Genomic DNA, 21,384 nt, shown 5'->3' on the forward strand with positions numbered 1-21,384 from the left:
TATATATATATATATATATATATATTCTCTCTCTATATATATATATATGTATATGCAACAATACATACAAACATATCAGAATATACATATACATATATATATATAAATATATATATACATATATATCATGCTTGTTGGGTTTACATTTCAGTTTTGTTCCTTGCTTCGTGTGTGTTTCATTGTTTGATTTTTGAGTGTGCTGGTAACTGCTTTTAGGATGAGCTAACTATTCGTATCTGGAGATGAAATCATAGCGCAGCACCGAGGCGCTGTAGATTTCACCGGCACGCGCCTGCAATTTGGTTGCTGTGCGTCCTGGCAAATGGATGAGCACATCGGCGCACACAATGCTCTGCAGCCGGCTGCTGATCTGTTAAAAGTGGCCAACTATTAGTCTTGGAAATTCCTTGGCTTCTTTGCTTTTGCTCTCTCTCTTACCTGATTCCCGTTGACGCTGGCATGCAGCTGGCCATTGATGCTGCTCACCGAGGCGCGCACATATTCGGGACGTGCATCCAAATCGATGGCTTCATTGAGCAGCTAAAATTTCGAATTTATAAACAATTAGAATGCGAAAGATGATGGCTGAATGAGTCAGTCAATGGAGTTGCCTAAGGATCGGGTTAGCGTAGAGGTGGCCCATCCTTAGCAAATGCGTCGATGGTAAAAGATCTATCTTTAAAGGATTTGCTGGATCATGTTATGTTTCATGTTAAACTTAAAATCTGCTGGGAATGACATCAATTTTCAGATTACGATTTCATAAGCTTCGAACTTGATCGATTTCATGTTTAGATCTGCAAAGAACTACGATAAAGATTTTGCCATGAAGGTATGAGGTCTAACCTCAAGGATGGCTGCAGAGTGTCCTGCTCAGCCTGCAGAGCAGTTGGACTAGTTCTTTATGAGAAGCCAGCTAGCTCGCTCGATAAAGATATGATTAACATATAAAATTCGTTGGCGCAAGATCAAAAACCAAATAAACAATATTTATTTGCTTGAATTTAAAACTTGCTACTCATTTATTATCTATATATATTTGTTAAAGTTCGGATCTGATTTCAATAGATTGAAATTGATTGGCACCGAAATGTGCCAACATTTATCTACAGCTGCCTAACTGGCCCAACCTAATCTTACTTGCCGTTCACTTTAACGCAAATATTTGTTTATGTTCTAAAAGCATTCGAGCGATAACAAAAAAATGTTGAACCATTTGAAGAGTGTCTTGTTGAGTGCCTAATCTCTTATCGCTCCACAGAGATAACGCTAGCGCGTCATTATGATGATCTACATATATTCAGCTATGGGCAGCTCACAATTGATCGATCCCAAAGCGTCTCATAGTTGAAGGGCAATCGCTAATCTACGCCCTGTGCGGAGGTATTTCACAATGAGCTTGGGACTTACCGCCACATTGATAATGGGCAGGGGGCACTTGGCGCGCTCCCAGCCATCGGCCCAGCGGATGGCGGGCAGTGCGAACAGATGGAATGTGACAAAGGCGGAAACAGGATTGCCGGGCAGGCCGAAGAAGTACTTGGTTCCTCTGCTGGCGAAGGTCATCGGTTTGCTGCAAATACAAAATAGCAGTTGGTCAGTTAGTTCAGAGTGTGGACATATGTTAGACCCAACCCGGGCTTCATGTTGACGCGTCCGAAATGCACTTTAAATTTGAGATGTTCCAGCGCCGGCTTAATGAAGTCCTTGTCGCCCATTGAGACGCCGCCGCTGCAGATGACAAAGTCCACAGCATCGTAGATATTGGACAGCGTCAGTGTTATGGACATCAAGCTGCGACAGGAACAACAAAAATTATATTAGTGTACTAGGTTCGGGCAGGGCACATAATCTGTATATAGCACTCACTCGTCGCCGAGCACATGCTGCTGCATGCAATCGAAACCGAAGTAGAGCAACAGCTCCTCCAGCATGGTTGTATTCGAGTCATAGATTTTGCCAGCGTCGGCTGGCTGCTGGGGTGCGAGCAGCTCGCTGCCAGTTGAAATAATGGCCACCTTCGGCTTGCGCCGTTGCAGCTGGCAGCCAACGGAGGCCAGCAAGGATTTGAAGACAACGGGCGAGTAATCGGGAGAGGGAAACACTTTGTCGCCCTTGCGCAGATCGTGCCCAATTGAACTGCATCAAAATAGGAGACATTCATATAACGAACTAGAGGGGCTAACTTGGACTATTTCTAGCTTACCGCACATCCTGTCCCGCCTTGGGCTCGACCAGGATGTCGACTAGGCTTTCCTCGCCATATTTGTCGCGCTGCAACAGCCTGGTATCCTCCACCTGGACCACACAGTCCGCATCCTCGGGCAGTGGCGCGCCCGTATTGATCTTGATGCACTCGTCCTCCTGCAACGGATGTAGGCTAACCTGCAGCAGCGAAATGTCAATGAGTAAGCAAATATGTGGATAATATAAAACAAAAAAAAAACATCTAGAACCTTGTCGCCGGCAGCAATAAAATCCACGACACGCTTGGTGCCCGGAAAGCCGGTAGACTTCATTGCATAGCCGTCCTTAATGGACGCCCGAAAGGGCGGTATGTTGATCGGTGAGAGCAGCGCATCCATCTGCTGATTTGTGGCGTTATTGCGCTGTACCACGCTAAGAATGTTATCGAGCGCCTGGTCCACAGGCAGCATAGGAAACGGCGAATTGCGATCGACATCGTCGCCAGCGCCCGTCTTGTGCGGACATACGTGGTCACGTCTCAGTACCTTTGGCAGCGCCGCAGCCGAGCCCTGCACTTCGGCATGCGTGCGTTGGACAAGTGCCACATTGTTGCCGATCAGATGGAGAGCGTGCGGCAACAGTTCGCGTACCGCCTCGAAGCACTCCCCAACGGCCTTCTCGCTACCCGGAAAATTGAGCACAAGCGTATTGCCGGCAATGCCGCAAACGCCACGCGATAAGGCAGCAAATTTGGTCTTCTGCAGCGATGCCAATGCAATGGCCAGCGTTAGTTGATTGCAGTCCTTGTCCAGCAGGGGCTTTGTTGCCTCCGGCGTGACATCTCGCGGAGCAAAGCCCGTGCCACCGGTGGTTATTATGATACGCACATCATTCCGATCGATCCATTTGCGCAACTCACGCTGGATCAGATCGCGCTCGTCGGGCAGCACACTGGCAACCACCTGGGCATTGTCAAACGATTGGCGTATCAGCCCCATCAAACGCGGTCCGCTGCGATCCTTTGCCGGCTCCTGGTAACAGGTGTCACTAACTAAAACCGCAAACGAACTGTTAATATAGGCAGCCGGAAATTGAATCGCTTACTTGTCAATACTCCGAACGTAATCGACTCCATGGCAACATTTATACAATCTGTGTGGCACGCAGCGTTTGTTACTTTCAATTAAATTGTTTAATAAAACGTTTAGCACTCAAAAAAATGTTTTCGATTGCTTTGACCGTTTTGAGGGTAGGGCTTTTGAGCATTTTTAGCACATTTTTCACATTACACACCAAATTGCTTGGGTGTGTACACACTTATTTTTGACATTTGAAAACAGCAACTTGCACTTGATTTTTTAACGAAATATTCATATTAAATATTTAAATTATCGGCCGGAACTCTTATTAGTGAGCGTAGTCATAATGCTAATGTTTATGTTTTATTTACACTACACTACAACAATACAAAAAAAACTATATAGCGCAACAATCAACTTTTACCGGCCGTCTCTTATTTGGCCGGGCCTTCGGCCTTGGTGCGTTCCACTAGTGGATCGTAGCCGGTTGCCATTTTCTCCTTGAATTGTTCGTAGGTGCGCTTACGGTCGAAGTGTTTCACCCACTGGCCGGGACAGGATTGCTCAAAGATTTTGCGCATTTTCTGGCAGGCATTCGGAACCTTTTCACCGCTTGTTGAGCTATGCTTGGGCGCATTTTCATCCAGACACTTCCAGTATTCATCACGTGTGGACCAGCACTTGGCGCGCTCTGCTTTGTCGGGAAAACTCATTCTGGCAGTGATTTGTTTTAGTTTTGCTGTCGATGTTGGTTCTTGGCTTTGACTGTTTTGCTGTTCCGCCAATCACTCCTTTTTTTTTGTCCACCAGCTTTCAGCCAATGAGCACTGACTTCAGACTTAATTAGTATGCCTGTGTGTCAAAAAGATTAATTATATTATAATGTAATTGATTGTAGTGTAAAACAAATTCCATCAGAACCAACCTCAAAATTACAACACATACAATTGCCGAAACAGTGTGGCCAGATTTTAAGTTAAGATACAACAGCTGATTGAAAATATAAAATCACAAGCAACATTGAACACAGCGTTGCATTGGAAACTTTTGGCGCCAGAACTTGATTGTCTGCTTAAGGTGCACGTTAAAAGTCAGATGAGAAACACTCCCATTTCGGTAGTATTACAATTTATTTGATTTAATATCTCAGTGACTTATATTAAACATTATTGATTTTCAATTTCAACTAATCTGTATGGTGAACTACTAAAACATATATGAATATATATTTATATATATGTATATGATTGTTCATAAAACAAAAAATAATAAAAATAAGCAAAACAAAACAAATAATCGCAGACCGATAACAATAATAATAATGAGTGGTGACTACTTAATTTCTAAATGTCGTGCTTCGAAACCGTTATACTATATATATGCATATATATGTAAATGTCGCTTATATGGTACACAAATTACGTATAGAAAATGCTGTAAAAAGCCGAAGTCCAAGTGGGAGCGCAATAAATGCCCCGTTACTTGTCTAAATCGAACTTTAAACATTTACTACAATATATATATATATTAAATTTTTTTTAGTGAACTCTAGGAACACTGCAAATCTTAATTGCGATGCTGATGAATTTCGTGTTACTCATGTTCTCTCTCTTCACATTCATGTTACACCAAAAATACAAAATATATGTATGTATATACTTAGTATATAAGTATGCATAAAACTTGTAGATCGTATAACTATGCTTCAATAACAGCTGACTGTGTGTGACTGTGTGTGTCTGTGTGTGTGTGTGTTACATTTCAGCATTAATAACTTATATATATTTATTCCTATTGCTAGTGTACATACATACAAACATTTACACAATACCCATTAAGTTACGAGGCCTCGCATAGACCTACCTACACATAAGTACATACATGTATTCATATGTATATATATATATACTATATGTTTTCGTTATGCATTTAAATATACATATGTAAAACGCTTATTCGGTTAATAACTATCTGTAGATGTGATTCGTTAGACGCAAGGATATGATTGGAACTGAAATGAAGTGGTCGTCACATCTCAAAAATGCATTGCAGTCAATGTTTTATATATGTATTGTGTGTCTTATTCCTGTGGTACCATGTCTAGCCATAGTGGACCCAGCATAGCTCGGCCCCTTGGAGGGGGGGGTTTTTTTTTTTTTTTTTTTTTTTTGAAAGCTTTTCAGGCACTTGTGGCTAACGAGTGCAAAGCTGAATTCAGCCAATTACAGTTACATTTACGTTAACATTAACAGTAACAGTAACAGTAACAGTGACCGCTACTGTTACAGCTGCTTTGCTGTTAAAACTAGAAACAAAACATGGCAAGTTTTACAATAAGCGACGGGTCACAAAAGGTTATGTGTGTGTTTGTGTATCTATAAATGTTTTTTAAAACATTTGTTTTTTAACTACTATCAGTACTTTTTCCAGCACAAACATACATTTTCATTTCGATTGCATATGATTATTAATTTTTTTGTTTTACATGTGAATTGTGTCGTTCAAATGTCAACAATTTTTACTAGACTTGCAATACAAAAAAAAAATATTGTATATAATACGTATTAGACGTAGCTTAGTTTAAAAGCAAGTTACATTTATTGTTTAATTCACGATTGTGTGTGTGTGTGTGTGTGTGTGTGTGTGTGTGTGTGTGTGTGTGTGCTGTTGTTGCCGTTATTGTTTAATTGCAATTACAAACGCTCTGCCGTAATTCTCAATTAATAATGCGAAACTATATGCATATGCAATATATAATATAAATATATAATATAAATGTATATATATGTATACATATGGTATATAGACATATATATTTATGTATAAATTGTCTGCCATGACTAGTTACAAATTCTCCGCTTTTATCTTGATCGCACACAGAACTTTACATCTATTTTGAATATATGTACATCTATATATCCATATATATCATGGCCTTTGCTTAACATTAACACACACACATGCGAACGATTACACAAAAAAAGAACGTAATCGAGTTACGTACACATATATTTATATATATTTAGCTACATACATATACATACGTATAGAAATATATGTGTGTATTGCACAATGTGACATGCAGCTTAGCGTGTAGTTTTTGAAAAAAAAAAAGAAAAAACGAAAAAAAATAATAAAGAGCATTTTACAACACAAAACTATCGTATAAAAACAAATGCACAATGAAAACATAAAAAAAAAAGAAGAAGAAGAAAATAAAAAATAATATCTACATATGAATATTGGTATAAACAATAACTAATAAAAACCTTGGAAACATTTGGCAGTCAAAGGCCAACAACAAAAACAAGACATCTGAAGTTGTTGTTGCCGTCGTGTTTGTTGTTGGTGTTGGCCCCGATTTTGATTTGATTTTCTATATATGTATATAGAATATATAAATATGGCGCTCTTTTGTCTGTGATGCTTGGCAACATGGCTTGGCCAAGAGAGTCAATGTCGTCTCCGTCTCCGTCTGCGTCTGCGTCTCCGTCCTTGTCTCTGTGTTACGTTGCATGTGCTCAATGCTCGACTGGATTTGGTTTTGGAATCATTATGTTACATCGTGTATACTACACCAAGGGATCTATGAAATGCTCCTGTGCCGTTGTCTGCCCGCCAGACGCCTCTTCGCCAACTGTTGCCGCTGTTGGCGATGCACTCGAACTGGACGAGTGCAGCGAATATTTGCAGGAGGCCGTCAGGCACTTGCAGCCGCCTCCGCTGACCCGTTGATCGGCACGCCAGAATTTTTCGCCATAATCGTAGCTGGAGAGGCAAACGAAAATGTTAATCAAAGATGGGCCAGTTCGAATTGAGCAGCACACAAACCAGATCTCCTCCCCGGCATCGATGTCGCGGCAGGCAAAGAATGCAATTTTGGGGAAACGATAATCCTGATGCTCGTAAAAAACGCGCACGGGCAATATATTCGGGTCGCACGAGTGATTGAAGAAGCGACTGATATTGCCATAATAGTTGGCATCAATGCAATGTCCATTATCCAGATCAAAATAGTAGCTGTCATCGGTGCGGCGATCCGCTTCGGGTGCAGTCAGAATCTCGCCCGTATAGCTGGCGACAAATGTGCCCTTCGGCACATTGGCTAGCGCACGCACGCCCCAGCCCTTGGCCGGATCCTCACACTCAACAATCTGAAGCGGCGTTCGCGTGCCGTTCTGCACCACGCGATTCTTGCAGGATAACTGCCAAGGGAGAAGAGATTTTGTTTCAGCAAATGCTGCCGCACGTTGCTTTGGTACGGGCTCACCTGATTGCAGCCACAGACATCGTTGCATTCGAATATCACTGCCGGATCCTCGTAGTTGAAGTCACAATTCAAACGGCTCTCGGCCGTATACCAGTTTTGGGATGAGGCGCCATTGCACTGACACTGATCGCTGCTGCAGCTGTCCAAGCAGGAGCAGATGCGCATCTGTGAGACGCGCCGATCGATCTGCACCGAGTTCTGCAGTATTATGCACTTGTTAATGTACTTGAAATCCGGCCACATAAGCGCATCGGCCTCGTCCTCATGCTCCGACATGGTCAGCTCGTTGCGTACCGCCTGTATGGGACGCGCCTCGCGTCCATTCGAGGCATCCGCACAGACCACCCGAGTGCGCAGTCCCTGCGGCCGAAAGCTGCGCATCTGCATGTTAAAGCCAACGGTGCGTCCGCATTCCGAATCCTCGTTGGGTATGCAATCAAAGGGCAACTGTTCCGCCTTGTTCTTGATCATCAGATCGGCGCCGTTCGCTATCAAGGCGATGCACATGCGCGTCACCGAATGCCGGCAAGCAATGTGTCTACAGGTGCGAAAATTGTGCAAAATTTTTGTCGAAATTCAATTGCAATATTAATTAATCACTTACAGCGGCGTATCGCCCTCCACGTTCTGCACATTGCAATCGGCGCCCGCCTGCAATAGCACCGTTATCGTCTCCAGTCCGTCGTTGTGCAGCGTGGACCAATGCAGCACCGTGTTGTTGTCATTGTCGCATATATTCGGATCTGCGCCATGATTGATCAGCAGGCTGTCCAAAGAATGCAACAATAAACATAGGGTATACCATAGAGTAAATGCACGAAATGCTAATGTTAACAGACTTTTAACAGTTGCTGTTAGTGAAGCATGTTTAAGTTTCAACAAAATATATTACACTATTTGAAGCTTTATCATGTATTTATCAACTCTGTAACAGTTCCGTTATTCTACTGTTAATTTACAGCTGTTGTTACACTTTATAATTCTTAATAACATATATTAAAACGGGGTACTGTTAAAAACATATTAACATTTGTTTAGCCGATTCAACGCTGTTAATTGATTTTAACATAATGTTAAGCATAACATAATGTAAAGCATGATAAATGATTTGCCTAATTATTTGGTGACTTTTAAATTTAGAGCGTAAATTGGCTCACCTCACGATATCCGTGTGTCCCAGCTCGGCTGCCCAGACCATGGCCGTCCAACCACCCTCATCCTGGGCATTGATAAAGCTCAAAAAGTTGGCAATGTTGCGCGAGCCGCGATAACTGTCCACAATTAGTTGGGCAGCCTCCAGATTGCCCAGTTTGGCGGCAATATGAAGACTGGTCATGCCATCGGGACCCTGCAATTAGAGACGAAACGGACATTCAGTTACCATATATGTAGAGCCTAATGTGTGGTATATTCTGGGGGCACCTTGATGGCCACATCGGCGCCGCATTGTAGGAACAGATTAAGCATATCGCATTTCTCATTCATGACGGCGCACATGAGAGCCGTGCGCAATTCGCTGTCGACAATGTTGACAAAGTCCTGGGAGCTGGCGCCCTTGCAGAGCAGCAGATAGGCCATTTGCAGGGTGCCCGAATGTGCCACCAGATGCAGGCAGGTGCCATTAAGGAATTCACGCATACGCGTCAGTACATTGTAGTCGGCAGCTGTTGCAAATTAAACATTGATAACGATATCGGACAGCTGATAAAATTTCAAAAAAATAGTTTACCCAGAATCTCGGCAACACGCTCCAGATCATCGTTCTGCACGGCGTAGTACATGTCGCGCGAGTTGAATTCCGTTGTCACCCGACCGCTGGACGAGACGATCCGGTCCCGCAGCACCACATTCATCACGGACTCGGGTATCAGCTGCTCAAAGTTGATGATGTTCAGCGCCTGACCAGCGGTAGCATTTGCCGCAGCCGCACCCTTGCCGCGTGTTCCATTCGACTTGCCGCTGTAGCTGCCGGCGGCCTTGCCGCGTGCACCAGCTGTCGGCTTGGCAGACGAACTGCCACCACCGCCGCTGCTGGCTGCCTTTGAACCGCCCTCTGTGCTGTTAGCTGCATTGGCGAACTGCGTCAAATGGGACGAGGTGGTCAACTTGGCGGGTTTGCTGCGGGTAAACAAGAAAACGAAATGTTCAAAATGACGCATAGCAATAGCCCAAAAGCCAGACACGAGTGCTCTAATCGGAAAACCCTAAGACTAACGCCTAATTCTCATGAGAAACATTCGAGAGCCTTAGGATTGGCATTTTATTCAGCTGCTGCGCTTCTTTCCTTTGATCCGCATGCTCCCTTAACTGCGGTGTCCGATCTTTATGAAATGTTGAGGACTTGATTATGACATAGAAAGGTGCACACGACGTTTGAGAAGATGCAGAAATACAATTTGGTCACTTGATTAATTGTCTTAAAATGGGTAACAATCAATGTTAAGTAAATGGGGATCAATAAATCAATATGTTGTTGCTTTTTAAAAAGAGTTTCTAAAGTCAAGCTCTAGACGGACATGGCTGGATCGAGTTCCCTTTGCCTGTTGCAAACATTTGCAAAGATTTAACATTTAACCAGCTGGCAGGGGCACGCGCCATAACCTGGTCACTTACATTTTGGTCTTCTGTGCGGGCAGAAAGACGGGCAAGGTTTGGCATTTCATGGTGACCGTTGAGGTGCGCTCCGGGGTGTCCAGGCCGCAGTGGGGACACTTGAGCACCAGCAGGGGGCTGGCATAGTTGCCGCCAGGGCCGGCATTTGGGGGCTGCTGTTGTGCATCGTAGGGACTGTTGAGTATGAAGCGTTGCGCGCAGTCCGGATGAAAGAAATGCTGCTGTTTGCACAGCACAAATTTGCCCTGCAACGAGAATTCAACACAGATTGATTGACGAACTGATAGGTCGACAGATTGATAGCTCACCTGTGTGCAGAATATGCCACAGCCGGCACAGCAATTGTGCGATTGCAGGCGCTTCTTGTGCTCGTCGCAGAGTATCATGTAGCCGACACGCTGGCTGGGACGCAACAGATTGTGCACCTCGGCGGCCAGCTCGTTGCAGCAGCCAATCTTCTGCTCATCGATGTTGTCGATGCCACAGCAGTAGGAGGTGTCCGGCGCATTGCGGGCATAGTATTGCGAGCCGCGCTGGCACAGGCAAATAAACTTGATGCCAGCCGAGGATGAGCCGGAGCCGGAGCCGGAGGCGTTGGCAGCAGCAGCAGCCGCAGCCGCAGCAGAGGTGCTGGCAATGGCATCGCTGGCATCGGCGGCCGCCAGAATGGCACTGTTCAGCCTATGCAGCTGGCCATGCTCCAGCGTTGTGGCAGCTCCCGCTGCTCCCGGTGCTCCCGAAGCTGCGACTGCTGCTGCTGTTGTCGCATTGTTGCCACGCACGCCCATGCGTCGCGTCAGCTTGGGCGGCACAGCAGGCGGCGGCGGCGGCGGCGGCGGCAGCTGCTTCTGTGCAGCGGACTGACTGTTGGGCTCCTTGCTGGCATTGCGCAAGCGTAGCGTTACGCTCGGCTTGCCCACCTGGACACGCGTGGTGGGCACAAACTCCTCGTTGTCCGTGTTGGAGCTGTCGTTGTCGCTGGCCTCCTCGCTGTTGTTGCGCCGCAGACCCAGGTGCTTGAGATGCTTCTCCTTTTGTTTGGCCAGCTTGCGCAGCTGCTTCTTGTTCAGTTTGCGCTCCTCGGGCGAACGATTCGCATTCAGCTTGGCCGCTTTGACGTCGCTCAGAAACTGCTCAAAATTGGGACAGGGACGCAGTTGACTCTTCGCCAAGAGCGCTGCATCCGAATTGTCAATGTCACGTTGCGCTTTGGAGAACAGGCGCTTTTTGATCGCGCTCGTGCCCGCCGGATGCTGTTCCAGCCCGCTGCCGCCATCCGATTTGTCGCTCTTCTGCCGCGATGTGGATGAGTTGGAGCCGCCGCCTCCAGCACTGCACGACTGCAGCGGCGTCTCAAAGTGCACGCCCTCACCCTCGGCCGTTGACTCCCAGTGGGTCATGCGCTCGATGTGCTTCGTCTCGAACTCGCAGCGCAGCTCATCGTTCTCCAGTATTTTCGTTGTGGGCTTGATGCGCCGCTTCGAGCGCTTCGGCAGCTGCTGCTGCTGCTGCTCCGGCGCGCTGCCCGATGCCGCCGCAGCCGCAACCGAACCCGTTGCCATAGCCAGATTTGTTGTTGTAGCGGTGCGCTTGTTGCCATTGGAGAGCGCCACGGCTGCGGGCAGGCCAATGGCCATGGCTCCACTCCCGCTGCTAGATGCAAGGAGCACAGTTTGTGCCGCGGAATCCGCTCGACTCGGCAGCGGCGGCGGCGGCACTGGTATCTTTGCCTTGCGTCCGCGCTTCTTGGGCGGTGTCTTCTCGTCCAGCTGGACCGCAGCCGACGACAGTTGCTCAACAGATGCAGCTGCTGCTGCTGCTGCTGACGGCGGCGGCGTCTCACTGGCTGCCGGCGTCAGCGGCTCAGTTTTGACCTCATCCGTCCAGGCGTTCGCCTGATCCAATCGATTGCCGAGACGCACGCTACGACGCATTCTTTTGCCATCGCTGCTGGGCGCGGCGGCAACTTCATCGTCCTGTTCGGTTTTGATGACCAGCGCCGTTGTGAAGTCCGTTGCCAGCTCCTCCTCAGGCGGCTTGCGCTTGCGGCCCACCTTGCGCTCCACTGCAGCCGCCGGCTGTGGCGACGCCGCCTCCTCCTGACCAGGCGCCGGCAGGGACACAGGCAACACAGCGTTGGCCAGCTCCACAGCCGTTCCAGCCGGCTCCGGGGCTGCATCCGTTTCGGGCTTTATCTTTTTGGCACGTCCGCGTCCACGTTTTGGTGCTGGCGGCGCATTGGCTGTATTTGCCTCCATGTCGCTGCAGCCTGGCGCTTTTTCCGGCTCCTTCTTAACATCGCTGGCCAGTTCGTTGTTCTCGACGGGCGTCACTTGTTCCTGGCTGCCTGTTGCCTGCGGATCCTCTTCTGGCGTCGCCATCGGCGACGTTGGCTCATCTGCAGACGAGGGCGTGGGCGTAGGCGTGTCTGTGGGCCGCGGTGTGCGACGCAGGCGACGCATCGTGCTGCTCGCAGCAGCATTTGGTTCCTGTGCAAAGCATAAGAGACGCATATAAGCATTGGTATAACCAGACAACAGGTGATAATTAGCCTAGCCAAGCCAAGCCAAGCCAGGCACACACACACACACACACACTCAACTCGAATCGAATCGAATCATTCAAAGCAACGAGAAGCCGTTTGCAACTTTCCTTTCGTTTCATTCACGCATTCGTTCGATATTCATATCAAATTCCTTCTTTTTCTTCTATGGGAGAGAGCTTCTGTTGTCCAAACGTTTTGAGTGCGAATCTAGGTAAAGTCTTGCGTTCCACTCGACAAGTCCTGTTGCCCTGGCAACGGGTCATACAAAACACTTGCCTAGCCGGGAGTATAGCTTGTGTGGCACACTGGAAGGGAGGGGCCAGTTGAAAGGGGGCACCCCTCCCTCCTTGCAGGCATGCATAAAAGATGCTTGCTCCCAGCACAAAGCAAAAGTGCATTCATTTGCTGGCCAAACTTACAGTAGACACTCGTTAAGCTGCACACTAATGTGATACGAAAATTTAATTGAACTATTGCCATTTCGATTGACAACAAAATTAAAAGTAATATGAAAGAAAATGAAAAAAAAAATATGTATGTTATATTCTGTGAAAACGTCGGGTTAATTCGTGTCCGCTCAAGAGGAGTGTCCGCTTATGATTTACAGTAAAACAGTCTAATATAGATGAATTGGGTTTTGACGTTTTATTGATAATGGGATTTGACAGCAACTGTCCGGTTAAAGGGGGTGTCCGTCTAACAGAAGTGTCCGTTAGGGGAATTCTCACAGTACATAAAGTAAGATGGTATATATTACATATACATATATACTATATTTTTAATATACAAAACTTTATATATATATACTATATACTTTATATATACAATATTTAAGTTATACAGTAAATACTCGGAAATGACAAAAGTGTAAGGACAAGAGTTTTTTCCACGTATCCCGTTTATGTTTTACTTTTAAAGCTTCGACATTTTCCTGTTAGGAATAACAAAAAACAAAAAACAAAAAATTTTTGTTTAAAAACAATCAAATTGTTGTCGAAATATTCTTGTTAAATTACAAAAATATAATAATAAACAAGTAAGAGGTTTTAGTCGGGAGCTCCCGACTAGGAGATACCCTGAACCCTCTTCTTCCGACAGGCGATAGGTATAAAATGAAAAATACTTGATATATGTTATGTATACTATTCTAGAAGCTACATGTCAAGTTTGGTGACTCTAGCTAATATTATTTACCGAAATTGCCCAAAAAACAGGATTTCGATATTTCGATTATTATCGATTACTTGGATACGGGGCAAGTTATCGAATATAGAAAAGAAACTCGATCTGCGCGGGGACTAGGGGGACCCTCAGCTAAAATTTCAAGTCTCTAGCTCTTATAGGTTCTGAGATCCTTGCGTTCATACATACAGACAGACGGACAGACGGACGGACGGACTGACAGACGGACATGGCTAGATCGATTCGGCTATTGATGCTGATCAAGAATATATATAGTTTATGGGGTCGGAGATGCTTCCTTCTGCCTGTTACATACATTTGCACAAATACATTATACCCTCTTTACCCATTTTCAATGGGTGTTCAGGGTATAAAAAAATAAATACAAATTTATAAATTTAAGTTTCCATATTTTTGGGTTATCTATTTTTGGGAAATACGAACATTTTTTACAAAAATGAAAATGTGAATCTAAATTCAAATATAATAACATATTACACATACTTTAAAGACAATTTAATGTTAACAACATTCGACTATTATTGCACAGATTTTCCAAAATGAAAGTTCTTTCGGCCCATAAATTGAAATATTATCCGTTTTGTATCTTAAATATTTGAAATCAAACTTATTGTCATAGGCCATGTTTCGGGTTGCGATCGCAAAAGCGTTTTCAATCAGGATCGAAGAATATGTGCAGTATATATGCCCGACGACTCTGGCATGTGAACTGTTTGATAAGTGACAAAATACCAGTTTAAAAAGCTCGCTACGAAACTGGTTCAATAAAAATAAAGAAGACACATTTCTCTTGGAAGCCCGGCAAGAGCGTAGTTTTAACGCCAGATATTAAATACACTCGCATAGATAACATACATACAGTGTATGCATGTTTTTCGTTTTTCGGCGGTCGTTCACCCAAATGAATCTACATTTGCACTATAACTGCACATTGTGGCCATACTAAGCAATGATTACAGTGCCTTCCACGAATTTTCCACAATTGCGTGTGGAATTCAACAGTTCCACATGATCGTTTAGTAAGCAAAAACAGAAACTTCTTTCATCTTTGTTATAAGCATTAATGATAGGAGATATGATAATACTATAAGATTTATAAATAATTTTTGTTTCATCAAAAAATGATCTGCCAGGATATTTGGATACCCTGAACACATTGAAAATGGGTTAAAAGGGTAAGAAGGAATCATCTGCGACCCCATAAAGTATATATATACTCGATCAGCATCAATAGCCGAGCTGATCTAGCAATTTCCGTCTGTCTGTTCGTCCGTATCTCAGAATCAATAAGAGCTAGAGACTGCGGCAGTTCGAGTTTATTTCCGATAATCGATAGCTTGCCCCGTTTCCAAGCAATCGATAAAGATCGATATCGAAATCCTGTTTTATGACCAAATTTGACATATATATCAAGTATATTAATTTAGAGGGTTTAGGGTATCGCCTAGTCGTGAGCTCCCGACAAGACCCTCTCGTTTTGTTTGGATATACAAAAGTTAACTCTTTGATATTTTATTTTTATTACATAGAATTTCCCATATTTCATTGACATATACAAACACTTTACAATTCTGTCTATATACGATTTGTAGCTCTTTATCAACTACATATGCATATACATATAAAAGACCGATGCGAGAACAGTTCGATAATGAGAACTTCTGGAACAATTACGTATAATAATACTGATATGAATATAAAGGAAAACTCGGTTCTTCTCTGGAAGGACTACTGTAAATGGCATTTGCCTTCAAATAAATTATCCCCATTTCCATAAATACGTAATTAGAAAAAACTATCATATTAAATCAATTTGAAATTGATTAAATGGCCTATTAAAATCAAATTCATTTCATATTGATTTATTTTTCATATGTGCCAAAAAGCTATTTGCACCAATTCCCAGAGGTAAGTATGCAAATCGAGCAATACACGCATAGGTATATATTAATCAGAATATCTAGCAGCGGGTTTTACACAGCTTTGCCCGGGCCAAGTTGTTTTCCCCAGGCTTTGGACAATTTACCTTTGCGCACATTTCCCGCCCGCGAGTTATTAAATATAATTTACATATGTATGTACATATGTATGTAGATATTTGAGGTCGAGCAGATGAAACAAAAAAGTGCAATTGAGGTATTCCCGTGGGCAGGCATTGAAAAATCTGGGATACACGTATTCATAATGTAGAGCTCTGAAAATTTGCGCAAAGGTGAAAATTCAACTTGACCACATATGACCTTTGACCCACATATGTATGTCATAGGGTGAATATGCGAAAAGTGTAAGCCACGTCGCAAATGATTTTTCACAAAGATCTTGGAACAGAATTGTAAACAAGAAGCTTTCATATTATCGTTTTCCGCCTATTTTCCTCACATGAGAAGCAGGTGGAAACTAGAGTACAAATTTAAGATTCCTTCGCCTTGGACTATGCCCCAATTAGTCAGTCAATCAGGACAAAAAGTTGTATATGTATATACATACATATGTATGTACATATATATAGAAAATCATATCTGTTTTCTGCCTTTTAGCTCTTTATTAAGACTTGCCTTCCTAACGGTTAAAAAAAGTTGTTGTATGAAGTTCTATTATACTCACAACATAATCGCACTAACTAAATTATATAGACATCCAATCGGAACGATTGGTCGAAAAAGGAATTTTAACTGTTCTTTCTTGCGTCAACAACTGTTGCCTAGACTACATACATACAGAACGGGATATCCCGTTTTTTTTTTTTTTTGCTTAGCCTCTCTCTTGCTCGCTCTCGCAATCCATTTTCGATAAACGAGTTGCCAGTGCTGCCCAATTCTGTTTAATTGGGGCGCATTGGCGCAAAGTAAAACGGAAAGTAAGTTAAACGAACTACAAAAATTAAAAGAATTCGACTTACACTAACCCATACATACACACTCACACACGCACGCATACTTGTGCATACAAAAGCACACGCGTACACAAACGAATACACTTACGTTTTTATCAGCACTGGCTTGCGATGTTGTTGTTGCTATTGGAGCTGCGACGTCGTCGCTAGCAGCAACCGCATTCATCGAAGTCGAATCTGTTGCGTCAGCGGCGACGTCAAAATTGTCGCTGCTGCTGCTGCTGCTACTATTGGCAGCAGAGTTGACAACAAGTGGAGCGGCTGGCGCTGGCGCTGCTGCTGGCACTGGGGATGCCGTTGCCGATGATGCTGCGACTGTAACCGATGTGACCTCGTCTGTTGCTTCTGCTTCTGCTGCGTCTGCGCTTGGTGCGCACTGCGCAGTCAGCGTTTGCTCCTGCAGCGGCTGCTGTTGCTGTTCCTCTCGAAGCTCCTCTTTGGCTGTTGCATTTGCGGATTCCATCTCAGTTTCAGTCTTTATGCCTTCGTCTGTTGTTGTTGTTGTTGTTGTTGTTTTTGCTGCAGTTGCTGTGGAAATGTGCGCAGACGGCGTTGCCAGTTCTGCCACAGCTGCTGCGCTTTTGCACGCTTCCTGCTCCAATTTGACTGCTGCTGTTGCTTCTTCTTCTGTTGCGGCAGCAGCATTGTCATCGCCTACTGCTGCTGCCTCTGCTACTTCGGCTGCGCACTCGGCAACGTCAACGTCATCGTCATTACCGTTTTTATTGTCGGCTGTTGCCGCTGTCGTCGTTTCGTTAGGCGGCGGCGGCGACGTCGTCGCCACTGCTGCTGCTGCGGCTTCTTTTACTGGCGTCTCGCCCGTCAGTGTTGCTGCTGCTGCTGTTTGTTCGGGGATTTCTGCACTGGCGACGTTAGCGTCGGCGTCGACGTCAGCGTCGCTAGCCTGACTTTGGCTTTGGCTCTGGCCTTGAGGTAGCTGCTGGGCGCCCTCTGCAGCTTCCGCTTCGCATTTGACAGCCGCATCGAGCTTCGGCTGCGGCTCCTGTTGCTTCTCATGCATTTCGTCGCTTTTGTGGCATTGCTTTTTATCCTTGTCTTTACAAGCAAACTGATTATTGGCCAAATTGCGCCACTTCAGCGTCTTATCCTCGGCCAGGTCCAGGTTCAGCAGCGTGCCGCCCTCGGCTGTGCTGGTGGCGCAGTCGCTGTTAAATTTGCTCGACATGCTGTTCAACAGCTCCGCAATGTCCGTCATCTTTTTCTTTTTTTTTTTTTTTTTTAGTAATATTTTGTTTTTAGATTTTGTTTCTTTGCTTTTTGATTTGATACTTTTTTGTTTTGATTTACAGTTTATTCAAGCTGCGCTTTGAATTCTGCTGCGCTGCTATTGCAAAAGTGTGTGCATACAAAATATGGAATCAATACTTTGGTATTCACCACGACACACGGCATCGATGCCGGAACGGAACAGGCGTTTGTGGATGGGAAGGGAAGGGGCACTATGGGAGGGCTAAGCTACTGACGATAAGATTTGGACTCGCAGCGATTTTTTTTTTTTTTTTTAACTCAGCGCTAGTTTTCAGCATTTTCATAATGAAAACGAAATGAAAGGCCAGAGCAGCGGCAGAGGCAGACACGACAAAAAAAAATAAATAACCGAAGCACCAGGCAAGCAGCAGGCGCTGTGCACAGTGCACAGTGCACCGCAGCAACAAAAACAATAATGTGGGCAACCCACTTGTCTGCCGAAAGGAGGCGCCTTTTTATGAGCAGCCCAGCCCACCTTCGCAGGCAAGGGGCCACTCACACACAGACACAATACGCTCGCACCCATACACATACACGCACACACGAGCCAGCGGCGCGGTTGGAGTTGACGTTGACACCACGAGACGACGTCGACTGCGACTGCGACTGCGACCACTGCGTCGCTTTAGCTTTGCGTATTTTTATAAATATATAGAATGTAATTTCGATTGCAGTTTCCATTTCCATGTATTTATTATAATTCATTAATTCTTCAGCAATGGTTGATGCGAAAATGTACAAGAAAAAAACCTTTGCCTGCCTTCACTGATTCTGATTAGCTCACATGCTGTTTTTTTTTTTTTTTTTTTTTGAATTTTTTGTTGTATGAATATGGCCAGCTTTATTGTTGTTTTACTTTTCGTCTTGCTCTTCGTCTTCTTGGTTCTGGCTGCTAAACGACCGTGGTGGCTGCTCTGTCGCTGCTCTGCTACTGCTGCTGGTGCTACCGCTGCTGCTGAAGCAGTTATACATAGTTGTACTTGTAGTAGTTGTAATTACTTATAATTGTTGATTTTGATTTTTCTTTCTGTTGAAATATTTAATGCTACCTCCCAAATGAATACGAGTTGGATGCAAATTGAGTGCTGTTGCTTTTACTTAGCTGATATTTAAGTTCGTCATTTTCACACCTAAGCACAACGAAATCAATTTGCACTCACACAAAATGCTGCTCAGTTCTGCAGTTTCTGATTTGTACAGTATAAATATAATTTAACTAATATTGTTGTTACAAAAGAAAATAAAGAGAAACACACACACGCACACGCACACTTTGTTTTAGGTCCGTCCGCCGTTATCCGCCGCCAGCACATACTCAGTGCGTAACTCTCGGCGAACCGTCTTGGTCGTCTCCTCGCTCGCTCACACTGCTTGCTGTCGGTCATACATACACACATCAAACAAACTATATCATTTGTATAAGATTCTGGTATTTAATTTTGGTATTAGTTTTTGGTTTTACTTTTTGGTTTTACTTTTTGGTATTTTGCCGCTGTTGGATGGATGTTCAAGTTTGAAATTGACCATGACATCAAAACCAATTCATCTTTCATTAAATGAAAAATAAACTGCACTTTTCCGTGTGCAAATGTTTGCTCATAGCGCGTTTAGAAGCGCATTCTGTATATGAATGTGCTGTAAATTCATGACACAAAGACGTAGACGTAGCATAGAACGTGGCTATGAATGCCACCTATTTCATCCGTATTTATCTTATTTACTTTTAATTACTCTATAAATAGGATCAAATTGAGCGCGCACTGTAAAGTGAGTTGTTTTGGTATTTTATGTTGTATTATATACGGTATTTGGTATTTTTAACAGAGTTGAATTGCGTGCACACTGCTGCTAGTAAATTTGTAACATTCCTTAGCTCCTCATCGCGTGCGATTTGCTCATTTTCATTCATTTGATAACAGCATGTAAGTTACATGTTCTTTCCGGAACCAGCAGTTCTGATATTGGTTAATTATGTTAAAAATGCAATGTATAATAAGCAAATTTATTTAAACTACTTCTGGAAAAATTAAAAAATTGCATTCTTTGCATTAAAATGTGCATTTATTCAAGAAAGTTATTGTCAAATATTAATTAAAAGAATAAACTGACCACACGAATTTAAGCCGAAGAGTCAGTTCACTGCAAAAAAGCGTCCTCGGCTGAGCTAGTTCCGATTCGCATCTACAGCAATTCAATTTACGTGGGCGCGTAAGATATGTTCTTATCCAAAAAGTGAGTAAAAAGTGCGCCTCAACCATTGTACAATATAATAATAATGCATTTGCAGTGCTGCCGTGGATCAGGAACCATCCGATTTGGTCAACGCTTATCATTGGCGCCGGCACCATTGCCGCCTCCGAGGTGCTATGGTATTTCTACAATTATGTACGCGACCGGCTGAATTGGCGCCTGGCGCAGGTCCACGAAGTGCTCATGTTCAACGAGCTGGGCTTTGAGTGTTTCTTGGAGCATCGGGCGCACAGCCGAAAGGGTAAATTTTTCATTTGCGCGAACACGCACTGCACCCAGCGCCACATCGAGCGAGTCGCCGAACAGTTGGCACGTGCCAAATACAGCATTGACCTGGCCATGTATTCATTGAGCTCGCCGGAGATTTTGCTTGCCCTGGGCAGGGCACTGCAACGCAACGTGGCCATACGCCTCATTGTTAGCCAACCTGTGGGTACATCGATCAACCTCGCGATATTTAATCTCATGCGCGGGGGCCTAAGAGTCCGCAGCCAGCCATTTGTTGGTTTTATGCATCACAAATTCTGTGTGATCGATGGACGCACGCGGGTCGATCACATTTGGGGTCGGAAGCGACGCTCGTATGGCCCGCCACCCACCTACAGCGTGCTTATCAATGGCTCCGTCAACTGGACACAGGGCGGCTTTGGCGCCAACTGGGAAAATCTGGTCATCACCTCCAATCACCTGTTGGCCAGCGAATTCCAGGCGGAATTCGATCGCATGTGGAAGGCATTTAAAGGAACCGATTAACCAATCGAATGAGCCCTAAACGGATTTACTGGATTGTACTTATAAAGTCTCTACCTGATTCGTTTGAACTACGATGAGCTTTATTGCATATTCAGTCAATTAAGTGATCTTTCCTTTTGTAGTATAATTTCTAGTTGAATTCGGTGTGTATAGAGAATATATATTAAATAGTATTAAGTGTTTAATTAATTTAATTATGTTGAATTCTTTGGCGTCGATTTTTTCAAATAATGAAGTAAATAAAATAATCTTTCTTTATCTTTATCTAGTGCCAAACCAAAGATAATTTTGCTTTAGTTTTAAATAAGTTAGTTTATCAAAC

At 44.2% G+C, this 21,384-nt stretch overlaps 4 protein-coding genes across 4 annotated transcripts; 1 reads left to right on the forward strand and 3 right to left on the reverse strand.

Moving 5' to 3' along the window:
• Positions 1-14: 14 nt before the first annotated feature.
• cin (Molybdenum cofactor synthesis protein cinnamon) lies at positions 15-3,458 on the reverse strand. Its single transcript, XM_064680248.1, has 8 exons — positions 3,292-3,458; positions 2,457-3,238; positions 2,207-2,385; positions 1,870-2,139; positions 1,636-1,794; positions 1,411-1,573; positions 439-540; positions 15-370 (listed from the first exon to the last, which is right to left on the reverse strand). The coding sequence occupies exons 1-8, from the start codon at positions 3,320-3,322 to the stop codon at positions 227-229; spliced, it is 1,830 nt and encodes a 609-aa protein (XP_064536318.1). The 5' UTR covers positions 3,323-3,458; the 3' UTR covers positions 15-226.
• Positions 3,459-3,567: 109 nt separating this feature from the next.
• On the reverse strand, positions 3,568-4,320 carry LOC135426921 (cytochrome c oxidase assembly factor 6 homolog). The gene is made up of 2 exons (XM_064680257.1): positions 4,192-4,320; positions 3,568-4,118 (listed from the first exon to the last, which is right to left on the reverse strand). The coding sequence occupies exon 2, from the start codon at positions 3,977-3,979 to the stop codon at positions 3,701-3,703; it is 279 nt and encodes a 92-aa protein (XP_064536327.1). The 5' UTR covers positions 3,980-4,118; positions 4,192-4,320; the 3' UTR covers positions 3,568-3,700.
• Positions 4,321-5,396: 1,076 nt separating this feature from the next.
• On the reverse strand, positions 5,397-19,425 carry G9a. The gene is made up of 11 exons (XM_064680245.1): positions 19,324-19,425; positions 16,879-18,132; positions 10,458-12,638; positions 10,150-10,394; positions 9,266-9,654; positions 8,959-9,200; positions 8,694-8,884; positions 8,141-8,302; positions 7,537-8,074; positions 7,098-7,471; positions 5,397-7,034 (listed from the first exon to the last, which is right to left on the reverse strand). The coding sequence occupies exons 2-11, from the start codon at positions 18,004-18,006 to the stop codon at positions 6,839-6,841; spliced, it is 5,646 nt and encodes a 1,881-aa protein (XP_064536315.1). The 5' UTR covers positions 18,007-18,132; positions 19,324-19,425; the 3' UTR covers positions 5,397-6,838.
• A 714-nt stretch (positions 19,426-20,139) lies between these two features.
• LOC135426920 (mitochondrial cardiolipin hydrolase-like) lies at positions 20,140-21,266 on the forward strand. Its single transcript, XM_064680256.1, has 2 exons — positions 20,140-20,291; positions 20,347-21,266. Coding segments are annotated over exons 1-2 (717 nt in total). The 5' UTR covers positions 20,140-20,290; the 3' UTR covers positions 21,063-21,266.
• Positions 21,267-21,384: the final 118 nt, after the last annotated feature.

The sequence above is a fragment of the Drosophila montana genome, unplaced genomic scaffold, assembly GCF_035044405.1.
Source record: "Drosophila montana isolate Dmon_TW-CO22-7 unplaced genomic scaffold, ASM3504440v1 contig_2106_1, whole genome shotgun sequence".
Lineage (NCBI taxonomy): Eukaryota > Metazoa > Arthropoda > Insecta > Diptera > Drosophilidae > Drosophila > Drosophila montana.

What these genes read in the sequence shown, in the direction of transcription:
- cin (XM_064680248.1), bottom strand. Translation starts at nt 3,322, where the DNA reads ATGGAGTCGATTACGTTCGGAGTATTGACAA. An exon ending in TACGTTCGGAGTATTGACAA is followed by an intron (nt 3,239 to 3,291) that starts GTAAGCGATTCA and finishes TTGCGGTTTTAG; the next exon opens with TTAGTGACACCTGTTACCAG. An exon ending in CCAGCGTCAACGGGAATCAG is followed by an intron (nt 371 to 438) that starts GTAAGAGAGAGA and finishes CACTTTTAACAG; the next exon opens with ATCAGCAGCCGGCTGCAGAG.
- LOC135426921 (XM_064680257.1), bottom strand. Translation starts at nt 3,979, where the DNA reads ATGAGTTTTCCCGACAAAGCAGAGCGCGCCAAGTGCTGGTCCACACGT.
- G9a (XM_064680245.1), bottom strand. Translation starts at nt 18,006, where the DNA reads ATGACGGACATTGCGGAGCTGTTGAACAGCATGTCGAGCAAATTTAAC. An exon ending in AAGCCAGTGCTGATAAAAAC is followed by an intron (nt 12,639 to 16,878) that starts GTAAGTGTATTC and finishes TGCTTTGCACAG; the next exon opens with GAACCAAATGCTGCTGCGAG. An exon ending in GATGCCGGGGAGGAGATCTG is followed by an intron (nt 7,035 to 7,097) that starts GTTTGTGTGCTG and finishes TTGCCTCTCCAG; the next exon opens with CTACGATTATGGCGAAAAAT.